The sequence below is a fragment of the Perognathus longimembris genome, chromosome 18 (assembly GCF_023159225.1).
Source record: "Perognathus longimembris pacificus isolate PPM17 chromosome 18, ASM2315922v1, whole genome shotgun sequence".
Taxonomy (NCBI): Eukaryota; Metazoa; Chordata; class Mammalia; order Rodentia; family Heteromyidae; genus Perognathus; species Perognathus longimembris.
The window spans coordinates 18,661,287-18,688,255 of record NC_063178.1 but is presented as its reverse complement, the minus strand read 5'-3'; the positions used below and the strand labels follow the sequence as shown (position 1 = coordinate 18,688,255).

General features: G+C 39.1%; 2 protein-coding genes across 4 annotated transcripts in view; one reads left to right on the top strand and one right to left on the bottom strand.

Moving 5' to 3' along the window:
- LOC125367213 (ankyrin repeat domain-containing protein 26-like) overlaps window positions 1–3,307 on the top strand; it is a 32,694-nt gene extending 29,387 nt beyond the window's left edge. Inside the window, exon 8 of the mRNA XM_048367826.1 lies at window positions 3,298–3,307. The gene's annotated coding sequence lies outside the window, so the exon portion shown is untranslated. The remainder of the gene's footprint in view (window positions 1–3,297) is intronic.
- Window positions 111–14,810, bottom strand: LOC125367215 (POTE ankyrin domain family member C-like). 3 transcript variants are annotated; one of them, XM_048367829.1, is made up of 3 exons: window positions 14,398–14,810; window positions 5,614–5,751; window positions 111–584 (listed from the first exon to the last, which is right to left on the bottom strand). In XM_048367829.1, the coding sequence occupies exons 1-3, from the start codon at window positions 14,398–14,400 to the stop codon at window positions 480–482; spliced, it is 246 nt and encodes an 81-aa protein (XP_048223786.1). In that variant the 5' UTR covers window positions 14,401–14,810; the 3' UTR covers window positions 111–479. The 3 variants fall into 3 exon arrangements, 1 of the variants encoding a protein (XP_048223786.1); XR_007214009.1 differs by lacking the exon at window positions 111–584 and adding an exon at window positions 1,765–1,777; XR_007214008.1 differs by lacking the exons at window positions 111–584; window positions 14,398–14,810 and adding an exon at window positions 11,762–11,843 and having other exon boundaries at window positions 5,310–5,751.
- Window positions 14,811–26,969: the final 12,159 nt, after the last annotated feature.

Below are 26,969 nucleotides of genomic sequence, written 5' to 3'. Positions count from 1 at the left end.
AGTCAAAACTTCAATGTATATGCTACAAAATTAAAGTGAGTGGAAAAGTGGGTGGGGAGGGATGAGTGAGAATGTTGAGAAGGCTGACATTGATCAAGACGCATGGAATTCATAAAGTGCTTTGTCGAATGACAACTCTGTACAACGACTTAAAGATAATAAAATATTTTTAAAATAAAGAGAAATGAAATAGAAGGGAAATTACTGGGATTCATAAACATTTGTTAAGTATATGACTTGATAAATGCATCAAATTCTACCTAGGCTTTGTGGACGATATACAACTTTACAGTATAAAATCCAAACTATTTGTCGTTCTTGATTCCTTTCTTTCTTGCTTTTCCAGGGCTGGATTGAATCCATGGACTGTACACCTGAAATATACTCCCAGCCCTAAATTCATACTTCAAGATGTATATGTCCCCAGCTTTTATACATGTATTGTTATCCTAACTGTTGTAATTATCCTGCTACATTGGTTATTTGATTTGTAAATGTCCAAGGTATTTATACTTTTGCATGCGTTTTTGTGTCGTCTCTGCATGTTGTTCAGCACTTTTGTGTAGATCCCGTAATTCTTGCAACTAAAACAAAGAAAAATATTTTAGTAATAATTGGAAAAAGTAGGCAGCTTCTGATTTTTTTCTGCTAAAATTTTAATTGAAATACTCATTACCTGAGTCATTTATATTATTAAGTATGGGAATTTTGTGTTACATAACCACAGGTTAATTGACATATTAGAAGTTTATGGCTTGAGAATTTTAAAGTAACACATAGTATAAACTAACACTTTAAATAAATGCATATTGATCATGGGTATATATATGTATATGTATATGTATATACATACTATGGCTATGGGACTGCAGCATATTTTCATTTAAAATTATGTTTTTTCAGACACTCATATTTACAACATTGATGAAATGAGGGAAAGTGACAGTCCCATATAGTAAGAATTTATATTTTATATTCCTAGCATCATCTCATCAAGGATGATTTGCAAACCTCAAGAAGATAAACGATCACAGCTATATTGCAGATGTTAATAACACAGTGCTTTAAGTGACAAATAGACGTGTTATAGAAAAGTATGACAGGCAGTTTGTTCAAAATGGCCTGCATGTCAGGTCTGAATTCTTGACCCAGCAGTGAGGTTGAGCAAGTTAACTTTGTTATGTTTTAGTTTTGTCATTGTTAAGTGGAAATAATTGCATTAACTCCCTCACCAAAGTATTGGGAGATAAAATTAAACAGTCCAATGTGAGCAGGGTTCTACTAGCCTTAGGGTTATTGTGGAATAATAATAATAATAATCGTGCTCTTATAATATTTGAACTTTTCTACAGGTAGCATAAGACTGGAAGGGTTATTCTCTACAATTTAACATTGAGTCATTCTTTCTCCCACTAATAAGGAAAGAGAGGCCACAGAAAACCAGAATATATCCCCTAACTTTCATGGAACTTTCTCCACTTCTGCCCAACAGTATTTTCTCTGATCCTAATAACTTATAACTTATTTATATCAGAATTCAATGGTGGTCCGTCATCTTGGTGCATAAAGCAAATGATACCTCCTGGATTAAGAAGTAGGAAACTGATACAGCTCTCACTGTGCATGATTAAGCTTTCCAATCTGAAAAGAAAAATACCAGACTACTTGAAGTCAAGGCTCCCAAGTCAAAGCCAAACCATTCACAGCAAGAGGTCACGGTGGGCTGCTTTATGGAGAACTTTCAGTGGCTAGAATTGGGCACACATCCCAGTTCTATCTATATAAGGAAGGATAGAAAAATATATTAGTTCCATAGTAAGAAATTATCATTTAGTGGAACTGTCCTTTTAAAAGCTTTAAGTTTAAAGATATCTTTCGAATTTAAAAAAGCCTTAGCATGCCAGTGTCTCAAAAAATAAACTTTTAATATCTTATGAGTGATGGAACATCCTAACTGCTGCCATGAAAACACTCCCAATTTATTCAAGGAAAGGGTTATGTGAATGTTATTATATAAAATTACCCCTTAGGTAAATTTATTATACTTGGATAAGATTAACTGACATAGATAGAACTAAATGATCTGAAAGGAAATTATGCCTTTTTATGCAAGACACCTGCTGAGAAGAGGAGGCGAGGGAGAGACAGAGGAGTTAGATAATGCTTAGTTAGTTAATGAAGAAGTAAATTATGAACCAGCTATAAATAAATAAAAACTGAAAATGCAGAAAGGATAGCAGGAGTAAAGGCAGAGATAGGAAAATGTGTCTCAGTAAACCAGAGAATAAAACTCCAGGTGAAGGGAAATAAAGTTGTATTTGCCACATATCTTACAACTGAATGTTCAGCGTAGCATTATTGATAACAGCCCAGAAGTACAATTAACCTATGACCCATCCACTTATGAGTGCTACTAGAGCAACATTGCAATGCCAGAAACAGTAAAGAGAGGATTCATTCATTATACAAATGAAATGAAAAATTTAAAAAAAAAACCCCACCATGTTAAGAAAAAGAAGACAGTCAAAAATCACTAATTATTATTAAAAACGCAAATTATGGGCTGGGAATAGGCCTAGGCCTAGTGGCCTAGTGCTCGCCTCCTATACATGAAGCCCTGGGTTCGATTCCTCAGCACCACATATATAGAAAATGGCCAGAAGTGGCGCTGTGGCTCAAGAGGTAGAGTGCTAGCCTTGAGCAAAAAGAAGCCACGGACAGTGCTCAGGCCCTGAGTTCAAGCCCCAGGACTGGCAACAACAAGAAAAACAAATTCTGCAGGATTCAGAAGTTTTAGAAATAATGAATAAATTGGTGTTTTCTAGGCCAGGAAATGGATGCTGGCGGTGGAGTCCAGGGGTGGCTTCCATGGAACCTGCAGTTCTTCAAGACATTGAAAAGCACAGTTACATGACTCTGAATACGCCGAGACACGCTACCCTGTGTGCCAAACAGGTAGGCGCTGTGTTTATCCACACTGCCTCCAAAGAGGCCTTACAAACCCACTGCAGGCCTGGGGATGTGGCCTAGTGGTAGAGCGCTTGCCTCGCACGCAGGAAGCCCTGGGTTCGATTCCCCAGCACCACATATATAGGGAAAATAGCCAGAATAAACCCCTCCCCTGAGTCAAACCGGTGGAAGTTCCAGAAGCTCACCCCCAGACAGCCTGTAAGTGTGCGAGAGGAGGAGTCTCCAATCTAGGACACCTCGCCACTGGCTCTTTCCTGAAGGAGACCTTGAACCGGCCACCGTCTCTCGTGCGATGGGAACCGCAGAGGAGCAAACCCCTCAGGAGAGACAAGGCCCTATGGAGCCACGAGTCCTGTCTACTCAAGGGCCCGGGAAGCCATCACAGCAGCTTCTCCCCCACCAGTCCTCAGTTTACCCCCAGTGGTTCAGTGTGGGAAAGCGCTTCAGCCCAACGTGGATGGTGTGTGTGTCTATTATATATATATATATATATATATATATATATATATACTGCTAGTGTATTCTTCAAAAGCATAATCTATAACTATCCATGTGAATTTTAGCCTAAGTTTCAAAGCTCACTTCTTTCAACATTTGATGTTAATTGCTTTGCTGCATTGTAATCAACCTAAAATCATCTAGTGGCAAAATTCTAAATGTGAAAAAGGTGTCTACATAATATTACAAAACTCTGAAATTAGGATGAATAAAAATTACTTAAAATTGAAACTTTAAATACGAGTTCGATGGCATAAGGGGTTAAACCAGTGTTTGTGATATTAATAGATTTTTTTTAGTATCTATTCCACTGTGGTTACATGATCCTATGCCTATTCTCTTACAGTACCTTAAAAATTATTACATAGGCATAAAAACCAATCTTGGCTATCAGCTTTTTTTCCATCTGTCAGATAAAACTGGTTTATCCCACGTGAACCATTTTGTGATGTTAGAATACTGTTTAGTAATATATTACTTCTATATCATTGATGAGCATCGCAATGCTCTTTGTGAAAGTTAAACATCAAGCAAAGAAAGAAGTTTTACTTTGGGGAAATCTGAATCAAATTTTGGACATATGCTTTTGGTATATAATCAGACAGCTAAGTTTTTTTTTCTTTATAAGAATCTATAAAAAAAGAATTTGTAGTACTTCACATTTTAACCCAAATGAATAAAAAGTAATATAAAACAAACACAAAACTTCAGGGGAAAAGATATCTATTCTCTAGTTTCTGCATAAAAATAATTACAAGTGATATACATATATATATATATGAAACTGCACAGTTTTCTCTACAAATAATTTAATAAGCACTTCCTTTGGCTAAAACATTGTTAATAAAAATACAGACAGAAATGTTACGCTGTTATTCTGTAGCCCAAATTCCTTTGAAAGTTTTCTTTAATGTTTCAAAAATGTGAAAATATGATCGGATTAAAATTTTACCTCATTCATTTAAAATTTGACCTAAAATATTTTCTAATCTTTTCAGTGATAGAACATTGACTTTACTGTACACCTTTCTATGTCTTCAGACCTTATTCTGTCTAAATAAAAATTAAAGAATTTTTCATAAAAAAAAAAAGAAAAAAAGCCAGAGGGTGCTGTGGCTCAAGTGGCAGAGTGCTAGCCTTGAGCAAAAAGAAGCCAGGGACAGTGCTCAGGCCATACGTTCAAGCCCCAGGACTGGCAAAAAAACAAAAACAAACCATTGCCGAAGTTTGGTACTATTCTTATTTCTCTATTTGGGTTATCAGTACTATTCTTGTTCTATATCTATGCTTTTGTAATTTGTCTAAAATGAAAAGGAACTGCCTAATTTATCAAATAATTTGAAAAATAACTCAAAGCATATATATTTTTTAAAAAAGGAATATTTTTTCCTTCATGTTCTATCAAAATACAAGAAATAAATGTATGTAGACCATAGGCAAGGGACACGTATCAGGGATAAAGAAGCTGCAAAGCATTCAAGAGGACCTGTCTTCCCTATTGAAGACTGAAAAAAGAAACCATGAAACAAAACACAGGGCAAGGTAAAGCTCAGGGACAGAACGCTTACTGAAGCATCTATCTATCTATATTTATCTATCATCTATCTATCTATTATCATACATCCTATCATTATTTTCCAAAGCTCTTTGTCGTGAAAGACAGGATAACTGGGAGCACACACTGACTTTTCTCAAAGGAGAAAATGGCAAACAAAATATCACCTCTGATAGCTGTTATTTTATGCTTACCTAGCACTGGAAGAAATAACCCAGCCAGCCTACTAGCATACAAATGAGGGAAATCGGTGCCCCAAATAGAACATGTATTATAGTACCAAAGACAATTTGATCATGAAACTATAAATTCCTATAAAAATGCTAGGCCCCTTTGCATTGTACGAGGTCATTCTATATGTTCCCTACTCGGCTGCTAGAGGCGAAGGAAGTTGACTTCAGAACATTGTCCAGTGAGACAGAAACAGCATAGCCTCCACGTATACTGGTGTTACACATACATAGGGTTTTCAATTCTACCATACTCTCTTATGGTTCTGGCATATTCTCATATTCTGCACTGAGCAGGATTTTGAAATATGTGCATACGGAAGTGCATACACACAGATTTAGAAACACTAAAGAATATACCTCAAAACTCATTTTATCTTTTGATATCTCCATTTCCTTTTGCTTGGAAAGATGATTTTCCAGAATTTCATCTTGTAATATTCTGGCACTTTGTTCTTCAGAAAGCTTTCTCAGGGTATCATTTCGTTCCTGTAAAGCCTAGAAAAAGACATTTAATTAAATTTTAGTATCACATCATTTAGGGTAGCCAAGGCATTACTTAAGAGAAGAACATTATGAAAACAGTTGAAAGCTAAAACTCAAAAATACGAGAACTTTTCACTCACGTTAATCAAAAGTTAACTGCAAAATGGCATTTAAATTGATCAAAAGCAGAAACTTCATAAAACCAGAGATTGTATCATACATTATTTCTTTTTAAATGTGCAGCTTTTGTTTATTAACATAAAGATGCCTAAGTTACATTACTACTAGTGATTAGAGTCCAGTGCTCATTCATAAAATATATCATGATCATCTATTAGATGCCAAGATTTACAATAAAGAATTTCAGGTATAACTCTCCTAGTTTATATTTAAGTAGAGGTGAGGATTTGTTTTTAAATCTAAACAATATATTTATACCTCACGTAACAGAGCTTCAGTGACCAGCAACTTCACACGTTATGGCTTTATGGCTATACTATATGTTATGTGGCTTGTTAGGTGGTAGAGGTCTTAAGCTTGTAAATGCACACGAGGGATGTTTGCAGAGTTATAAAATTACTAAACATTTCTCAGATTGTATCTTCACCAGTAAGAAACATATGACAGGATATATCTTGAATCAAAAGGAAAACGACTATTGATGAAATAAAGTGAGAAATATGAAGTTTTACCCAATACTCATTACCTGACTCAAATCATTTTTTACAGTTTTCAGTTCCTCACTCAGTGTCCTAACAGAGACACCAAGTGTTTGTCTCATTTTAACTACATTGTTATATTGCTCTTCTTTATCTCTTAACTGTTCTTTAATTTTTTCATAAAGCCCATCAATATTTCTTCTCTCTTCTTCTTCTTGCTTTAGGGCAAATCTGCAATTAAATATGCTTATCTTAAAAGTCATTTTGGTAGAGAATGAAAATTCAATTTATAATCTCACTGTTCATCTGTTAATTTGTTACCTTAATAAAATTCCTATGCTTTTTAAAAAAATTGTCAAGGTTACAGTTTCAAACACAAGGCAGTGAGTACATTTCTTAACAAACGTGTTACCTCCGCTCTCGTTTTCTCCCACCTTCCCTCCACCCCATTACCCCCCACCCCCGCCAGAGTTGTACAGTTGGTTTACAGAATCTTGTCTTGCAAGTATTGTTGTTGCATCTGTTCACCCTTTACCCCTTTGTCTCTCCATTTTGATGTTCCCCTTCCCTTCCCTAGTTCAGTAAACATATATACAATACCCAGGGTGCCGAAATCAAATACAGTGACAACAGGGGTAAAACCATAGGAAAGAAAAACAAGAGAAAAAGATCTAATTTCACATTGTATGTTGAAAATAACAACGATAAACCACTGAATTATGTACCTTGAACTTCATTTTGCTTAGCATCATCTTATGTGATCATATATACATAGCTATTAAGCAGGCTATTATGATCATCTTTTAGGACTATCCTAGATATATACTAATGGTTACCAATGAGGGAAACCATCCAATCTATACTTCTTTGGGTCTGGCTCACTTCACTTAGTATGTTTTTTCCCAAGGCTTCAATTTCCTTATGAATGGGACAATGTCTCTCTCTCTCTCTCTCTCTCTCTCTTTCATTCTTTCTTTTCCTCCCTCCCTCCCTCTCTCTTTCTTTCTCTCTTTCCTTTCTTTCTTTCTTTCTTTCTTTCTTTCTTTCTTTCTTTCTTTCTTTCTTTCTTTCTTTCTTTTTCTTTCCTTCCTTCTTTCCTTCCTTCCTTCTTTCTTTCTTTCTTTCTTTCTTTCTTTCTTTCTTTCTTTCTTTCTTTCTTTCTTTCTTTCTTTCTTTCTTTCTTTCTTTCTTTCTTTCTTTCTTTCTTTCTTTCTTTCTTTCTTTCTTTCTTTCTTTCTTTTTTTGCCAGTCCTGAGGCTTGAACGTAGGGCCTGAGAACTGTCCTTTTTTGCTCAAGGCTAGGACTCTACCACCTGAGCCACAGCACTGCTCCAAAGTGGGGTTGCTGGGTCATAGGGGAGCTCTAGGTTTAGTCTTTTGATGAACTGCCACACTGCTTTCCAGAGTGGCTGAATAAGCTTACACTCCCAACAACAGTGTAGTAGAGTTCCCTTTTGGACACATCCCTGTTATTAGTTTTCTTGATAATGGCCATTCTTACCAGGGTGACTGGAATCTCAGTGTTGTTTTGATTTGCATTTGTTTTATGGCCAGTGAGGTTGAGCATTTCTTCATATGCCTCTTGGCCTTTCTCATTTCCTGTTCAGAAACGTCTGTCTTTCAGTCTTTAGCCCATTTATTAAGGGGACAGTTGTTTCTTTGAGGGTTTGTTTTTGGGGAATTTAAGTTTTGAGATCTATGTATATTTTAGATGTGAGGCCCTTCTCTGTTGTGTGGCCAGTGAAGATCATCTCCCTATCTGAGTGCTTTCTATTTATCTTTCAAACTATGTCCTTTGCCATGCAGAAGCTTTACAGTTCGATGCAATCCCATTTGTCCAACCTTTCTTTGATTTGTTATGTTTCTGGGCCTTTAAAAGAAAGTTTCAACATGTGCCAAGGAGCCCAAGTGTTTCTCTTATTCCTTCCTGCAATGTTTTCAGGGTATTTACCTTGAGGTCGTTGATCCATTTGGAATTGATTCTGGTGCAGGGTGGTACATAAGGATTTAACTTTAGTTTTTTTTTTTTTTTTTTTTTACAGGTGTTTAACCAACTTTTCCAGCACCAGTTTTTGAAGAGGTTGTCTTTCTTCCATCCTATTTATTTAGCTCTATTAATCTTTGGTTAGTCTCATGACAATCAAGTATGGGTGCATGCATGCCTTCAATTTTTCATTAATTGAATTTACCACTCGTGCTTGTAGAGCATTTTGAGGACAATCCTCTTGGCTTTTCATTGACTACTCTATGGCCTGTTTCTTTTGAGCAGGAGTTGAGATTCCCTGACTTGCCATTTTCTTGTGCTTCTTCTTCACATTTGGGAAAGAAAGGAAATCCAATAATACAACAGAACACAATTTTAAGGCATGAACTAGCCCAGACCTGAGTCTTGTAGTTGTACAGACTTTAGAATTTCACTGTCATAGGTAAATTCACTCTTTCTTCAATATAAAAACAGATCAACTACCACCACAGAACACAATTTTAAGACAAAAATCAACCCTGGACCTTGTAATTTCCCTGATCTTGGAGGATCAATATGTTAGGTAGCTATTCCCCTATCTCTGAATTTATTTGTTAGGGAAGGAGTATTGTGACTCAGGGGTTGGATTATATATAGTTGGAACTAGTGAACTAACCTGTCCTTACCTTTAGATCTATCTGAACTGAAAGGATTACTCAATGAACCCCTTTGAGACAATCAAGAACTAGGGATCAATGGACTATAAAGGTGCAAGGAGTGTAGAACCAGCAAAAGGGATAAGGGAAAATGGGAGGAGCAATTAAGAGTAGAGAAATGGAGGGAATGAAAGGGACAGAGGGATGATGGCTGAGATATAAATCCAGAGAAATGAAAAAGAGAGTGAGAGTAAAAAAGTAAAAAATAAGAGTAAGAAAAAAACAAAAAAGAAATAAAAAACTTAAAAGGTTATGTAAATGTAGGCGAATAATACCAAACCCAATGAGGGTACTGAGCCTGAGAGGCAGAGCTTCTGCTCATGGGAGCCTGGATTTCGTCTGTGCCTCCTGAGGGTGGAGGCCTAAGAAATGCTGTTGGCTACGGATCTAGGGGAGAAGTAGAAAACGATTACAAGAGGTTTGTTTTTAAAGAGAGAATAGGAAAAGAAGAAAAAAATATATCTAATTTGCTCATTGCTGTGAGACTATCTTCCAATATTGCCTCTGGTAGCAGACCAAGTAGTAAATATACTACTGCCTTGATTTTTATTTTTATTTTTTATTATTTAAATAGTCTCTGTGATAGATAGTCTCAGTCCCCAAAAGCTGTGCCTCCTGGCAGTTATACTTCTGTGTGATTTCCTCCTAGGGCATGAACTGGACCCTGGGACTTGCCTGGATGGAGCAGGATATGGTAAAAATGAGAGAATAGTCTCTCTACGCTTACAGTCCCAAAAGACTGGCTTCCACCGGGGCTGGATTGCGTTTTCTTGGTCTCTGCTTCACTCCCTCTGAAGAATGCCAGTACTGTACCATGGGCTGCCTAAAGAAAAGGTCCCACATGGAGAAACGGAGGGAAGCTTCTGGCCAGCAGCCAGCAATGAACCTCTCTACCCGTCAGCCTGTGGGGAAGTCAATCCTGCTGAAGGCCCTGTGACCTGAACGTGGAAAGCGATCCAGTCTTCCTGGAGCTTTGGGGTAACGGCAGCCCTGGCCGACACCTGGATTGCAGCCCTGCGAGCAACCGAGCCACAACTTCACAGGGATGCGAGCAACCGAGCCACAAGTACACAGGGATGCGAGCAACCGAGCCACAAGTACACAGGGATGTCTCGCCCACTGAGAGCTCAAGGTAATGACGGGTTGTGTTTGGCTCATATATTTTGTAGCAATTTGATAGGAAACAATAGATAACTAACAAAATCTCCCTCTCCCGAGAGGAAAAAAATTTTAAAAACTGATGGAAAATTAGAAAACATTTAAAAAGTTATAATCGGTCAAAAGAATTCTTCATTATTGGGGTGACCTTGTGTCGTCTTTGGTTGGAGCCTCTGATTTCCTGGCCAGGGTCAGCTTTCCTGTGGCTTCGTTGGTTTCTTAAGTCATTTGTTTGAGGTGGGAGGAAGGGGGTCCCCTTTTCTGATCGAAACAGTTATTTATTATTATTATTATTTTAGAAACTCTTGCAGCCGGCTAAGCTACAGATCTGCAGAGGGGCGGGTGGGATGGGGGTGCGGGGGGGGGTGCTGTGACTGTGTTTTCCTGTGGGTGAATGGGCAGCACCCCAGGAGAAGCTCTTCCCACCTGGGTGGGGAGACCTCCCCCCTGGCTGGAGCTGACTGTCAGATTCCTTTGCCCTTTGGGAAGATGGCCAGGTCTGTGCCAGCCTCAACGCTGGCATCTTCTTTCTCTCCAGTGGTGGTGGGGGGGGAAGGGCTCCCTGCCAACTGCTGTTCTGGGGGTGCAAGCGGGGCTGTCCTTTGTGGGGTACTCATGCTTCCCATGGCCTTCTGGGGTCCGTGGCCAGTGCGCGCTGGGCCTGAGCCTGGCCCGCTCTGTCCATGGCTCTTGTCCTGGTTTTTGCCCTGCCCGTGTGGCGGCTTCTGCGGCTCCGATCGGACCGGGCTTCCCAAGCAGGCTGCCTAGCGCTGTCCTTCCTGGCCCCTACCGCGATTCTACCGTGGCCCCCTCGGCGGTGGGTCTGTCTCGGGAACACTGAAACGGGATTCCTGGAGACCGCCCAGCCAGCCCCCGCCGGCTCCTCCCCAGTTTTTCCGGGTCTCAATTTCTATGCTTCAATATATATATATATATATTTAGTTCTCATATTTAAAAATTCTCACGTCCACCGCTTCCAGAGAACACATGTGCTTGAAAGGTTATAGTGGAAGAATATTCTGCTACCTGTAAATGTCATTTCTACCTCTTACAAATATTATGGAAAAGGAATTTTGAAGTCTCTCAGTATATTGACAAGTGTAAAACTTATTTTTATACAGTCATGTTTATACCTCAATTAAAAAAAACATATTGTCAAGTAAACTAACTTTCTATACCTATTGCCTACAAATAAGTTTATTAATTAGTTAGAAATCCAGTAGACTCTCAGTGGAATACAGTCATTGCTGCATTAGTTCCTTCTGGTCCCCTCATTTCTGTGCTCCCCTTTGCACTCGTTGAAACAGATTAAACTTACATACAGGACAAAAAAGCACAGACGTCAAAAGCATTTCTTGGTGTTCGTTTTGATAAGCATCATTTTATACGACCATATGCACACAGCTATTGAGCCCTTGTGAGCCTCTCCCATTACATCCTGCTCTGGTCTCACTGTGTGAATGGTTAGAGCCCTGTTTAATGTGTCATGTCCACGTAAACACATCTTTTAAATGATCGGATCTTACCTCAAATTGCGGAGTTCCTGTTCCTGTTCTACTTTTGCATGCTCTTCTTCTGATAGCTCTTTGTGTAGTATACTAATATTTTTTTCTCATGTGTTCAGTTTTTTCTTTCAGGGCTTCATAGTGGCTACATTTAAGTTTTAATACTTTTTTATATGCATGAAGCGTATCTTGGATTTTCAATATCCTACCAGGATCTATATCAGGGAGAAAACAAGACATACATGAAACATAAAGAACCTGTCAAATATGAAGTACTGAACATTTTCATATTTTATACACTAAACACTATAGACTCCGGCGTAGAACATATTATGCTAAGTTCTGCAGCTAACACAGATAAGAACATGTTCAAGTTCTAAGTCTAGTGCAGATGATAGACAAATAAACATGGCCACAATACATTCCCACCGATTATGTGACACAAAAAAGTTCTGTAATCAGCAAAGTGAATCTGATCTAAACTGAACTCAGGGGGTTTCCCTGGAGAAAAGATGGCTACCTTGAAGCCTGAAGGGTGAGCAGGAGGCAGGCAGAGGGAGAAGGGGGGCACTAAGGATCTTTTGTGTCCGCTGTGGCCACCATGGACCCGTAAGTACTAATTTTGTTTCTGAAACAAAACGAAGCATACCAAATGTCTAAAACACTTTTCAGAAAAATAGATGTTAGTTCATGATCTCCAATAGACAGGAAGCAAATAAAGTTGACCTTTCCGCGTCCTAACATCTTGCTCTGAAGTGCTTCCTAGGATGCTACAGTGAGAGAAGGAACTGAAATAGTCTATACCAGAGTACGTGAGCGGTGGTAAAAGCTGAGAGCGGGTTGAAAGCAAGGCAGTCAGGTGGATCCCTGAGAAAAGGATCGCAGGACAGAACCCTGTGCAGGACAGCACTGCAGGTCAACAGCCCTACAGATTTGCAAGGACTTCCTTTAGTAATTATCAGAGCACTGAGGACACACGTGTGACCGAAAACTACCGGGTATCGAGGGAAGGAAATCTGAAAGGATTACAGAGAGGTCAGGCTGTTCATTTGAAATTCAACTGTAGTCCAGATTGAAGGTCAAAAGAGAGGTGTAAGTATGAAATATAATTAAAACAACAGGTTGAGCATGTCGAGACACAGAGAAACCAAACTGAATGATGACAGACAATCCTAACTCCAGTTGAAATCTGAACTGAGAAGGTTTCTCATGTGTTTGGATTGTTTTTCAGATTTTAGAGAACTTTCATATAAACCATGTACCCTGGAAATAGCAAAATTTAAGAAAAATTAAGTCTCACATAATTTATCACTGTAAGCACAAATTTACCATAAACGTTGGAGTTAATCAAAATGTAATTTTCAATACAGACTGTTCTTGCCACCATTTTAAGTGAGGACAAGGTAAACAGTCATGAAGTTGTAGAATGATATAATTGCACTACTGTAGTATGTTTAGAATCCATATTTGTTCAGGTGCATAAGATGGGCTTCAAAATAAACTTTTGATCTTCAAATTATAAATAAATAGCCATAGTAGTAAATTATAAATAAATAGCAATAGTTAATAGCAGTTGAGGATGTAACTAAACTATTCTGAATGTCTGGGATGATGAGGAGGTCCTAGTGTCTGTGCCAGCAGTGTCTCAGCAGGAATATCTAGACAGTGTGAAGGAAAAACAAAGCTCACAGAGTCTCACACTCAGACAAGAGTTGATGGAGTCTCAATAATTGGACTCCATCTTCTAAACCCCGACTCTTGGGCCTCTGGTGCCATGCCATGTTCTTTGGCTTTCTTTCACCTCTCCTTCCCTCTTTTCTCTCTGCTTTCCCCATGTCCGGCTCACCCTGCATCTCCAGCAGCTGTTGTGACCTCTGCCCCCTGCACAGTACCATCCCTGAATTCCACAGGGCACTCGGCAGGGGTCACCAAGATGCCAACAGCCAGGCAGCCCAAGGAGAGGAAGTCTCTGCTTGTTCTCCCTTCTGAAGAAACCTTGTCACCTTCTCCCCCTACAAAGATGCCAGCCAGGTGGGAGGAATGAGGGGAGAGTTTTCAAGTATCTCAGCAATGTCTGAGCCTTCCATGTTGAATTTTCTTTATTAAAATGTACTTTTATCTTACAGAAAAGCTAGAGGAATTAGGTAATTATCTCTGTACTAACACAAAAGCGTAGCTTGTGTTTAAGCAACAAATGAATATGATTATGTCTGAAATTTAAAAAAATGTGTAGTTACAGTTGCTGATTAGATCATGGTTTTTGGAAAAGTGGCAATGGATATATAACATTTATAAAGTTTCTACAGTAGTGGAGGCAGAGATGAGGGTAACTGATCTGATAAAGTGATCATGTTAAAGGCAAAGGGAGAAACAGTCAATCAAAAGCCTGAATGAACCACTCACAGTGAACAAATGGCAATATTAATTAAAAACACTGTTCTCATTATGATTATTATTAACTATTGCTTGCAGTAACAAGGATCAAGCCCAGGGCCTTGCATCTGCTGAGCAAATCTACCACTGAGCTACATCTGTAGATTTTTTATCCAATTATAGTATAATACACATTTCTCGTGAACACAACAGTGTTCTATGGTGTAGTACTGAACACTATCCATGTATTACGGTCAAAGATCATACGTGTTCAAGCATCTTACCATTGTACTTCAGTCTAAGTTGCTTGAGTAACACCAAGATGTCATCACAGTCCGGACCAGACAGCTCCCATCCTCCACAGGTTATTTCAGATGACAGAGTGAAGTCATCAGACTCACTCATGGTAGTTATCTCATTTTTCACCTGAAAATAAATCATACTAATTCAGTTTCTACAACATTTATACCCTATATTAAAGGTACGAAGTGATATTTTCCATCTTTTTAGATAAGCAGGAGATAGGTAATGCTGAAAAAAAAGTCATTTGTGCCAAATGATATTTTACAATGGATAGAGATTATTAATTCCTATTTCAATGTAAATTTCATTATATAATCAAAGATTCTCTATTTTCACGTTGTTTTTAATGTATTTTTAATTTGAATTTTTATTAATATAATGGCATAATACATTTTCCTAACAAACATTGCTTTTGATTATTGTTGTTTTTTTTTTTTTTTGGCCAGTCCTGGGCCTTGGACTCAGGGCCTGAGCACTGTCCCTGGCTTCCTCCCGCTCAAGGCTAGTACCCTGCCACTTGAGCCACAGCGCCGCCTCTGGCCATTTTCTGTATATGTGGTGCTGGGGAATCGAACTTAGGGCCTCATGTATCCGAGGCAGGCACTCTTGCCACTAGGCTATATCCCCAGCCCTTGATTATTGTTTTTAACCATACCTTTGTCTTAGTTTTTTCTTTTTGAGCTACCAACTCTCCAAAAGATTCACAATTTTTTTTTTCCACACTTGTAATCTTAGCTACTTGGGAAGCTAAGATCTGAAGATTGCAATTCAAAATCATCCCAGGCAGGAAAGTCCACGACACTCTTATCTCCAATAAATTACCCCCAAAAAATAAGTAAATACAAGTCAAAAGTGGAGCTCAAGTGGTCGGTCACTAGCCTTGAGCAAAAAATCTCAGAAACAGCACCCAAGCCCTAAGCAAAATTTGAAGAATATCTGCAGCTACTGTCTTTCATACAAAAATTTCCGAATTTGTAATTTATGTTCCTACTCATAACACATTATGAATAGGTAAAGTCCATTAACTCATAAAGTATTAGTCTACTTAAAATACCATTTTTCTACAAATATAATACAACTATAAACAGCAGTGACATTAAGGAACAAAAATCACACTGTTGTTAAATTCATATCAAACTTTCCACCTGTCAAAGCAAAAATATATTACTAGCACTATTTGACAGGACGAAATAAAGACTTTTTGTCTTTTTCATTTTAAATTAAAATATGTGTTGAAGGACATTCAAACCTTGGGGAATACTGTTTAATTCCTCAGATGAGAGAGACATTGTTTTAGTAAGAATTGGAATTAGTTTTCTTAGAGCATTCTACGCATATCCTGCCTATTATTTTATGCACTGTGCCCGTGTCTCACTCATTTTTAATCCTTACAACAATTCTGAAAATTGAAATACCATTAGGGATTTCAAAACAGAAAGAACTACACAGAAAAAGGCCAGGTAACTTAGCCAAGCTTGCACACCTCGTCAGTGGTAGACCCGATTTGAAACCCTTAAATTCTGCTCCACCCCATGTGACACACAAATAGCATTTATCTTCAGGTGTTTTTATGTGATCATTGCAGGTGTACTTATAGCAATTAATAAAGGATGAATCTTGCAATACTTTTAACAATAAAAAGTCTTTATGCTTAGCCAATTTTGGAAACTTCATTTCAATAATGATTTTTAAAAATCTTTATTGAAAATGTGATGAGCAGGATGATTACAAATACATAAGTAAGGTAATGATGACATTTGTTTCTAAACAATGTTACCGCATCCCTCATTTTCTCCCAGTTACTCCTCCCTACTCCCCTTCCCCCAAGTTGTTAAGGGTGATGATAGCCAACCTCTTGTTAAGTGAGTATCATTGTTGTATTAGTTCATCCTTTGACCTGCTGTTTCTGTGATTCCCTTTCCCTTCCCCTGGTCAAAGAATCTTATACACAAGACACAAGGTACAGAAAATTAAGAGGAAAGGAAAAAAAATTCCCTAAAAATTAAAAACACGACATACAGTATGTAATAAGAACCTCTTGCTTCCATATCTGGGGGTTCATGTGGATTCCCTTCCTTCTATATGGTCCCCTGTATTAAGCAATTGGGTTGCTGAGATGCCCTGTTAAGAATAGCAATGATTTTTGTCAAGGACTCTCTCCTTCAGGCAATCAGCGGCGTGTACACCTTTCCAATCTCAGTCCCCAGCACGCACTCAGGGGTACCAGGCTGGCTAAGGAGCGCCATTCTCCTTCCAGGCCTTTTCTCCCAGAGAGGTCAAAGCTACTGTCCTCTTACCTCCTCCTCTCTGGGAAGGCTCTGGGTGCCCCGAAGCCACGCCCCACTGGCCGTTTCTGCCCTCTGCCCTTTAACGCCTGGGTGTGGTTGACACCCCCACCCCACCCCGGGGCTCCTTGTGGTACACTCAGGGTGGAAGTGGTTAAATGTAGCAAATGTGTGCAATCCAACTGAGAGAGAAATCCATCCCCATGCAGTTGATCTTCACCTCCCAGGGAATCGATGACTTAGTGTTAGTCATTGCCCAGATAGATCCACACCAATGGGCTTTGAGACATTGAATCTTTAGGTTATGATACATTAAAAACTAGAACGGATACTGATATTAAGTAACAAAGCAAAACACCAAACACCCTAAGATGTATTTGTAGGTAGAAGCCGAAAGGACCTAGAAAAGAAAAATGTGTCTTAAATCTACTGTTGCTGGACTTTTGGGAGACTGATTGGAAAGGCATTAAGGCCAGTTGGTATGGATAAACAGTAACATCTAGATCAGATTTTTGTCACCTTGGTCAAGATATATACATACATATATATATGCATATGCATTAAAATTGTACAGTAAAGAAGCAGCCTGGAAAAAAATTACTGAGCAGAAAATACGGTATTCCTTTTGCAACAAAACAAGTAACCCAATGGTTATGGCAAAGAGCCAGGAGAATGACTCCCACTTTCAGTAATAATTCTTAATAAAGAAATGTCAAAATACACCAGTTGCTAACACATCCCATTAAGTGCTAAAAGAATTTTCCCCAAAATTCTATTTTAGAGGAGCTATAATCTAAGAAGAAATTTCAGGGTAAAGCTAGGAGAATGGGGTATTTAATATTATAACACTTCTAAGAGCATCTGACTTTTAAGTAACAGGTTAACATGATCAGATCTGAAAATTTAAAAGTACACAATTATTGTTGCATGGTTTGGGAGAAGGTTTACAGGGGATAGGTTGTAGTGATAGACCTGATTATGGTAAAGGCACAGGAGAAAAGCAGAGCTAACAAAGACCATTCATATTGACGAAGGTGGCATGAAAATAATCATACCTCTGTCTGTTAGTCAATAGTTCTCATCTTTTTATTCATTTTAAACACACTTTTCACGTGATCAGCACAATATAACTACTATACAATACATCCATGCTCTATGGTGCAATATGCACAAATTTACTTATTTGTATAACATGGTACTCCTTTTACAGTATGTTTTGTCCTCAAAGAGTTCTTGATAATTTGGGTAACTTATTGGGGTCTTCTAAAGCATTTATTTCCCTTTTTACCTATGAAATAAATATATGATGAACTTTCAATGTGTCTCTACAACATCTGTATCACATACTAACTCTTCAAAAATGGCAATATTCCACTTGTGAAATATAATCAGAAGTATAGACAAAAAAAAAAGATTTTGGTCAAATGACTCATACTTGTAATCCCAACTACTTAGGAGGCTAAGATAGAGAAAGATTTCAGTTCAAAGCCACGGGTTAATTGAGATGAGAATCTCATGGAGTTTCCTTCCCAGGCTGGCTATGAACCACAATTCTCAGATCTCAGACTTCTGTGTAGCCAGAATTACATGCATCAGCCACAACTTTGCCTGGTCAAACTACCATTTATTAGTTCCTTTTGCAAATACATATCTTTGTATAAGCAAAATTCCCTATTTTCACTTATTGTAAATTTTTTACTTTATATTTCATGATGTATCTATTTGCTTTCTATCATGCCTTTTTATTATCATTCATTCTTTAGATGATCTCTAATTAGTTGTTCAACAGGGTTTCAGTTCTGCACATCAATTTATGAGTATAGTGTATCCTGACCAAAAGTCACACCTTCCATTATTCTACCCCTCCTTCTGTCCCAATCCTACCCATTTCTTCGTTGTTTCATTCCATTTTCACGTATGTACATTGAATATTTTGACTGTAGTATCCATCTTTCCCCTCTCCATTTGTCTGTCCTCTTTCTCTTTCGTGTCCCCTCCCCCCACCTGCCTGGGCAAAATGTTTCTGTTTCCTGGTATTAATTTTCTTAAACTGTAAATTCATAAACTGCAGGTTTATACCTTTTGCCTTTATCAGATGTTTGTTTATTTGTCTAAAAGAAATGTCATTAAATCCTTTCACGTGAATATTAAATATTTAAAATGAAAGAGCACCTACAACTAATAACTCTATATAAAAATCTCTGAAGTTTTAAGTTATTTATCCTAATTGCAAAGTTTACCAAGTTTATAAAGTGAAGCTATTCAAAACACAATCATTTTCTACATCAAGGATTCAAATATTAATAGAAATAGCAACTTTAAGGTAGAGTATACTACCACTAATAATAACAGCAAATTAACTTTAGATCAAACTTCCTGATAGTCAAACAAAAGGAAAAATATACTATTTTGTTTATTTGACAAAGTAATATTCTACATATTTGTTGTTTTCAGTTGTATTTTTAAACAACATTTTGCACCAAAATGTTTTGAGGAAGATTACTAAGTCCTTAGGTAAGGGAATCTGTTTTAACAAGTGTTCAACTTAGTTTTTCTCAAAAATCTAGTATGTAAACAATATGCATTATTCTAGGTTCTGTGTACATGTTGAACTCAATTTAAATCCTCCTAACTCAGTGATGTTAGCACTATCTTAACTATCTTATTAAACAAAAACCTTGGCAGAGCAGAGCCAGGTAAATCGCCCAAGACAACGAACGCATGTACTCAGCGCTTGACCCAGAATGTGAACACAGAACTCCCCGCTCCACAACGTGTGATTCACAAAACGCGGTGCACATATTCACCTGCAAGCGATTGCAAGCGCCGTAACCGCAACTAAGCATCGAAAACGCTACCGTCCTTTAAAAGCAAACACCGTGCACCTGCCTGATGTTGCAACCCCACTTGCAGAAGTCGGCTCTTGGGTGAAGGAGCACCTTGGTGGGAATCGCTGGTGCACCCGTCTACGTGTTGGTGCCCCAGCAGACGCGTGTGCAGCGGACGACGCCCGTCCCTGACAGTGTGGGGAACTCAAACTGTGTCACCCAGAGTCACGTGCGTGATAGTGCACTTTGCTATCCCGGGTGAACAGGTTTCCCCGGGCCCCCGAGTCTCAGTGACTACCTCGGTGCACCTGACAGCTCGCAAGATCAGGTGGAAGTGCGCAAGCCCGCTGAAGGCGTCGTGCGCTCCTGGGAGCCGGGGAGCCGGACGCACGCCCCGCGCCCTGCGCCCTGCGCCCTGCGCCCTGCGCCCTGCGCCCCGCGCCCCGCGGGGGCCCAAGGGCTTCCTTCCTTCCCAACGGCGGCGCCGGGCGCGCGAGCCCTGAGATCGTTGCGGCCCGGTGGGCTCGGCAGACCACCCGGGTGGACGGGGCGGGCAGGCAGCGGGCCCACCCTCCGCCGGCACCGATGTCCGCGGGGCGCGGCGGGCGCCTGGCTTCCGCAGGGCTTCCCGGCTGCCCGCGTCAGGAAGATCGGGGAGGCTGGTGATCCCCCCACGCGTGCGTCCCCACCCCGAGCCGCCCGGGCACAGGGCCCCCCCACCGCGGCCGCCGGTACTCACCCTGCAAGCCCTGGAGGGCGGAGGGCGGAGGGCGGGCGCGCCCGGGCTGCGGTCCCTGCCTCCGGGGCACCTGCTCTGCTGTGCAGAATAGGGAGAAAACCGTATTTCGGAACCCGTCTCCACACTTGGCTTCCTCTCTGCGTTGCTAGAGTTTAGCATAACGAGCGATGTTGCCGTTGACGCCCACGAGCGAGCTGTCACAATGCCAGGAACCGAGAGCCGCGCGAGCGGATGATGACGCCACACGCCCCTCTCAGGGGTGCGAGTTACAGGACTGCGTGCAACCAATGTGTATACGCGTTCACGGTTTCCTTATTGCACACGTATTCCTTGCATGGGACTATTCTATTCATTCTATTCTGTCTCTCTCTCTCTCTATATATATATATATTATATATATATATATATATATATTTTTTTTTTTTTTGGTCAGTCCTGGGGCTTGAACTCAGGGCCTGAGCACGGTCCCTGGCTTCTCTTTGCTCAAGGCTAGCACTCTGCCACTTGAGCCACAGCGCCACTTCCTGTATTCATATTTATGTATCCGTTTGCTTTGTTCATTTGTTAGGCCGTTTTTCAGTGGAGAAGGGGCTTTCTCAAAGGAATACAGTATCCTTTCCGTTCTCACTTCTTAAAATACTCTACTGCCTGTCCCCTCCTTTTCTGTTACTATTAAACAAAACAAAATGAACAGATAGCAAAAATAGTATTTTTTATACCTAACTGAAGCAAGTTGTCCTGTTTAAAACAGATTTTCTTGATCAGTGCTAGGTACATATACTTCCCATTAATACTTTCCATCAAATTACCTATGAGTACCTTAGTCTCAATAACAGAGTGGAGAAATTCCCTACTTTGAGACACAAATCTATGGTCTCATGGTCCCAGTGAATCAAAAAGTCATGGTGTTTGCAGGATTAACTCTTCCAAAAGGCCCTTAAGGAGAAGATGGACTTCTCTCTCAGCACATGGGGGTGTTTATAATGTTTCGTGTGTTCTTAGATTATGGGCTTTTTTTTTTTTTTTGCCAGTCCTGGGACTTGAACTGAGGGCTTGAGCACTGTCCCTGGCTTCTTTTTGCTCAAGGCTAGCACTCTACCACTTGCACCACATCTGGCTTTTTCTGTTTATGTGGTACTGAGGAATTGAACCCAGGGTTTCATGCGCGCTAGACAAGCACTCTACCACTAAGCCACATTCCCAGCCTGGCTCTTCCTTCCAATAACTGCTTGTTGTCATGCGCCGTTCTTTTTTTTATGTGTCTGTTTTTGCTTTGCATTCGAAAGTCAACAGATGGGTGATGATTAATTTCTCAAATGTTTCTAGTTTTAAAATATTTTCATCAGCATCTATTAGTTGTGCAGCCTATATTGAGATATAATTTGTATCCTTAATGTAGGAAACACTTGTTCTCATTTGTTGTGCTGGGGAGCAAACTCAGGGCTTCCCCGGGCAAGCGCCAAACCACTGAGCCACGCCCAATCCTCAAATCAAAAGAAGAGAAAGTCACTGGAGTAGGGAGCTTCTAATTTTTTTTAATGCATCTTAATTTGATAATATTTACCGAGACTGAATTCCAAACGCGGTTACATTCACAGGCGGTAGGATTCAGAATTGAATGTATTTGGAGATAGGTCACAATTCAATAGTGCACAAACTTGTTAGCTTCCATATGGGAGGGGTTTCCTCTTGATCACAGATTCTCTCTCCAGTAGCACGTTGTGTACTTGCTGCGTTTTGTAAGAAAATATCTGAAGTATTTCTATATTCGTTTTACTCTGACAATTCTCTTTTGAATTTCTGTCAGCTAGTCATTCGCCTTTACGACTTTGCATAACCTTGTTCCAATCTTGCGGGTCGCAGATGGTAGCTTGCTTGTCACTAAGTCCGGTTGTCAGTGCTTCCTTCCCCTCCCACCTCATACAACCTTTGTGTCAGCTCGCTCAGCCTCCTCGGACGCTTTCTTCCCTTTGCTTTCAGTGTGTCTGCTTTGTCTGGGTCATGGAAGTCTTGTTTCTTGTTTAATGAAATCTCCGTGGCAATATGATTTCCTCAACGTTTTTCTGATGCTTTGTTTTATTAATCTCATTTGGGTATTTGCATTATTTTTCTTATTAACTTCATTTCAATCATCTACTCACAATCACAATAAGGAAACAAATAAAATTTCAGAGGGGAATTAGGCTCAAATTGTTTTGTCTGTGGACGATTGAGAAGCTAGGATCTCACTGTATCAGGGACCAGTACTGGGTCAGGGCTTGAATCACCTGCCTGGGTGTAGGAGTGCTGAGGGGAAGATGTGAATCACTACAACCACCTGTAGGTTTTACAATGCATACACTTACTATTGTAATAAAGTTTTCAAAAGGGAATTTTATTCAAATGAAATTTTAATAATATTGGTGGCAAATTATCTTTGGTTTTACTCTTATACTAAGATTGAAAGCTACTATGTTCAACTATAATGTTTCTTTGAAACAAGACAGTTGAGGAGTTTGGACAAAGTAAAAGTTTTCAGTGATAGCAGAGGAAATATTTGCTAGGTTGTTCATAACCAAACTCATAAATGTATTAAGAGGATATTATGTCTTTGAACACACTTTAATATTTTAGAAAATTTTAATAAAAATGTGAAAAAATTGTTAATATATCCCTTCAAAATTAAGAAATCTTTTCTTAATAATAAAAAAATTTATTGTCAAGAAATCTTATTACCCTCTTTGAAAGAATGATGTCAGTGGTAGGGCTTATGAACGGATTCAGTTTTTATGGTCCCTTTAATGCACATGTAAAATCTACCTTGACTAGGGTTTTGGCTGTGAAATATCAACCAAAATATATCCCTAGAAAAAAGAAGCAGCCTACTCGAACATCTGTCAATACCGTCAGTTTCATACAACTTATAAACTAATTCAAAAAATCTTTTTTTAATTTATTATTTTTAAAATTTTTATTGTCAAACTGATGTACAGAGAGGTTACAGTTTCATACGTTTGGCATTGAATACATTTCTTGTATTGTTTGTTACCTCCTTCCTTATTCCCCCCTCCCCCTCCCCTTTCCCCTCCCCCACCATGAGTTGTTCAGTTGGTTTACACCAAACAGTTTTGCAAGTATTGCTTTTGTAGTTGTTTGTCTTTTTACCCTGTGACTCTCAATTTTGGTATTACCTTTCTAATACCAGTATACACGGTTTCCCATGTATTGGAATAAGATACAGTGATAGTGCAGGTACAAACACAGGAAGAGGATACAAGAGGGTCATCAATAATAGAAGCTACGGTTTCATGTCACATGTTGAAAATAATTACAACATTGATATAACAATTGTTTCCATAACATGAAGTTCATTTCACTTAGCATCATCTTATGCATTCATAAGGGCATAGCTATTGGGCTCTTGTGATCCTCTGCTGTGACTAGCCTAAACCTGTGCTAATTATTCCCTATGAGGGAGACCATAACAATTTTGTCAATAAAACTGGATATTCACCAGGTAACTTCAGAGTCCACTTCAGTTGGATTTGATTAACTGCACATAGGTGACACTGACTTGATTTAAAAAGTATCTATAAAGACCAGCCTTCCTATTGAGCAGTGTATAATGAATATACTTAGTCTGATGGGGTCATACTATTTTAGGCTACTTAGGGTGGGCTTTGAAATCCAGTTTGCCAAGGCTCAGTCTGCTCTGGTACTTAACAACTCAGCAGCTACTGTGCATGCTAAGATTCTCTATCTGTAAACTAGGAAGAAAAATCCTAGGTCATAAAATTTTAAGGAAGGTCAAGTACAATGATTCTTATAAAATATTAAATCAAACATACAATTTAGAAGAAATAAAATATTAATTCAAATATTTTGTGTATTTAGTGAAAAAATTCAAGGGAAATTGATCACGTTGGATGACAGAATTTTGGGAAGTTCAGGATTCATTAATTCTATGAAAGGCAATAGAGAAGATAGAGAGATATTCACAAGTCATTACCAGAAAGGCATATAAATTGGCCATGCACTGGCATACCTGTAGTCATTCTCTTATTTGCACTTCCCCATTAACAAACAAAGAGGACAATTAGTATTTATCAATAACAATTTTTTTTTTTTTTTTTGCCAGTCCTGGGCCTTGGACTCAGGGCCTGAGCACTGTCCCTGGCTTCTTTTTGCTCAAGGCTAGCACTCTGCCACTTGAGCCACAGCACCACTTCTGGCCGTTTTCTGTATATGTGGTGCTGGGGAATTGAACCCAGGGCCTCATGTACACGAGGCAAGTACTCTTGCCACTAGGCCATATCCCCAGCCCCTTATCAATAACAATGTAACCCGAGTAAGCTGCTAGGACAATAAGCAGATACAGGACACAAATTTAATTAGAACACTTTACATTTTTGTTGCATAAATAGTAGAAGGTTTTCTCTAAATCTCTCCATGTTTACCCACAGGAGGAATTTTCGTGTGTGGAATTTTTAAGCCACGTTGATAAGAAAATGAAGCCAGCAAAAGACACTTCAACTCCTAGTCACACTTTGGCAAGTGCTCCAGAAGTGCCTTCTATAAAACGACTACTCAATTTATCATTGTCACCCAAAGCAAAAGAAAAACATGGTGCAAAATTACAGCACCCTAAAGCTGAACCGGTTCTGAGCTCTCCACCCACAGGAGAAATCATGATGTGCTACGCTTTGCCCATTCCGTCCATCAAGACAAAGAGATTGATAGCAGGAGATGAAAAGATCAAAGAAATCATCAAACACCTAGTTGTGGTAAGAAATGTTCTGGTCCCCATATTGGGAGGTGGCACGACAATGGTCCCCATGTTGGATGATTTGCTAGAAGGTTACACAATATTCTGCACATAAAAATGACAAGATTTATTATCAAAGGCATGTGGATGGAAGTCTAGAAGTATCCAGCTCAAAATTTATAAGAGATTTCTTCCTCTGAGTACCAGGGAACACGCTTGCCTCCTCTGGCAAGAAACCTTGGCAACACAAGTGAAATGTTCAGAATTTCCTTGTGAGCTGGTCATGGGGGGGGGGTCACCTCTGCCTTGCACACACCAAAATTTCAAACTCCCCCAATGAAAGCGACTACTGGTATGATTGCCTTTACACTTACATTTACTGGCTAATTTTATACTACAGATGCAATTAATTTGCTTTGCATGTTTATAGGTTGTTACAAATTTGGAAGAAACTTATGGATGTGGTTTTGAAAATGCAAAGAGTAAAAATGTTGAATCTAAAACGGAAGACCTATCTACCTCTGTAAGTGTATATGAAACTCCATGATTAGAGAGTATCAATGGAAACAGTTAATATTTGCTTGTAGAACCCATATATTTATTTAAATAGTGAATCCCTTGTGCACGTAAATGATCTTCTAGGAAACTTGGCATTACTGTACAGAATTTCATCTACTGTCAATCCTTATTCTAAAATTTTAATAAGACTTACATGTGTCTTGAATCTACACTCCCTCCCCCCCCCCAAATCCTTTATACAGGAACTTGTGCTTGATTGGCTTTCTTGTTTACAGCAAGTACACTTGTTGTTCTACACCTTCATACTTGCTTGTAGCTGATTAATTGAAAATGAACTGATTAAACTGGGTTCAAACCCCAGTTCTCTAATAATCATCATTATGAGCAGCTAAGATTACATGTATACACCATTGGTACCTGAATGTTTACTTATAATGTTTACATCTCCCCAATTTAACTTTTAATTCCTAAAAAATCATTAAGTACTTGTATAGAGGATACATCAGTGAGGTCATGAGCACAACTTATCTTGATTGGTGTCACCCTTCCATCATTCTCTCCCAGTTTCCCCTCCCATCTGCAACTTCAAGGTACATAGTTCAAATGTTATGTAATGTACATTTAATATGACTATATTTGCTCACCCTTCCTTCATTCTATGTCTCTTCCCTCATTGATTTTCTACCCTAAAAATGTTTTATATTCCTGGTAATCTTTCCCCAGTTCTGGAGCTTGATCTCAGGGCCAGAGCACTGTCCCTGAACTTCTTTGTGCTCATGGCCAGCACTTTATCACTTGAGTCACCGTGCCACTTATGGGTTTTTCTGAATAGTTTATTGTAGTTAAGAGTGTCACAGACTTTCCTTCCTTGGGCTGGCTTTGAAGCACAATCCTCAGATGTCAGCCTCCTGAGTAGCTGAGGCAGGTGTGAGCCACCGGTGCCCAGCTTCCTGGCAAATATTTCATTAAACGATTCATTAGATTTGCAGAGTTGTTAGATCTTTGTATTCCTCTCCTAAATATATTACCCCTAGTCAGTTTGTGTGCATATGCAAATGACCTGTATACATAATTTCAGGCTATTGAAATTGAATTTTTATCCTGATTTCCCTCTCTGAACATTGTGGATAAATACTGAAGCTACTGAGTTTTGTGGGTTAATTTTGTATCCTATTATTTTGCTGAAGTTATTGATCATATCTAAAAGATTAGGGGTGGGGTCTTTAGGGTCCTTCAGATATATACATTCATACAGAGTGACAGGAAAGGATGACATTTTTAGGAGAGGAACAGAAAGGCACAATGACTTTGTGCTTCAATCATACAAATGGTTGTGAACTGAGCTGCAGGAAATGGAAAATATCTTTTCTTTTTTCACTGTTTTTGCTTTCTTTTTTAAAATCTGTTTGTCTGTATGTCTTCGTGAGTGTAAGAGGAG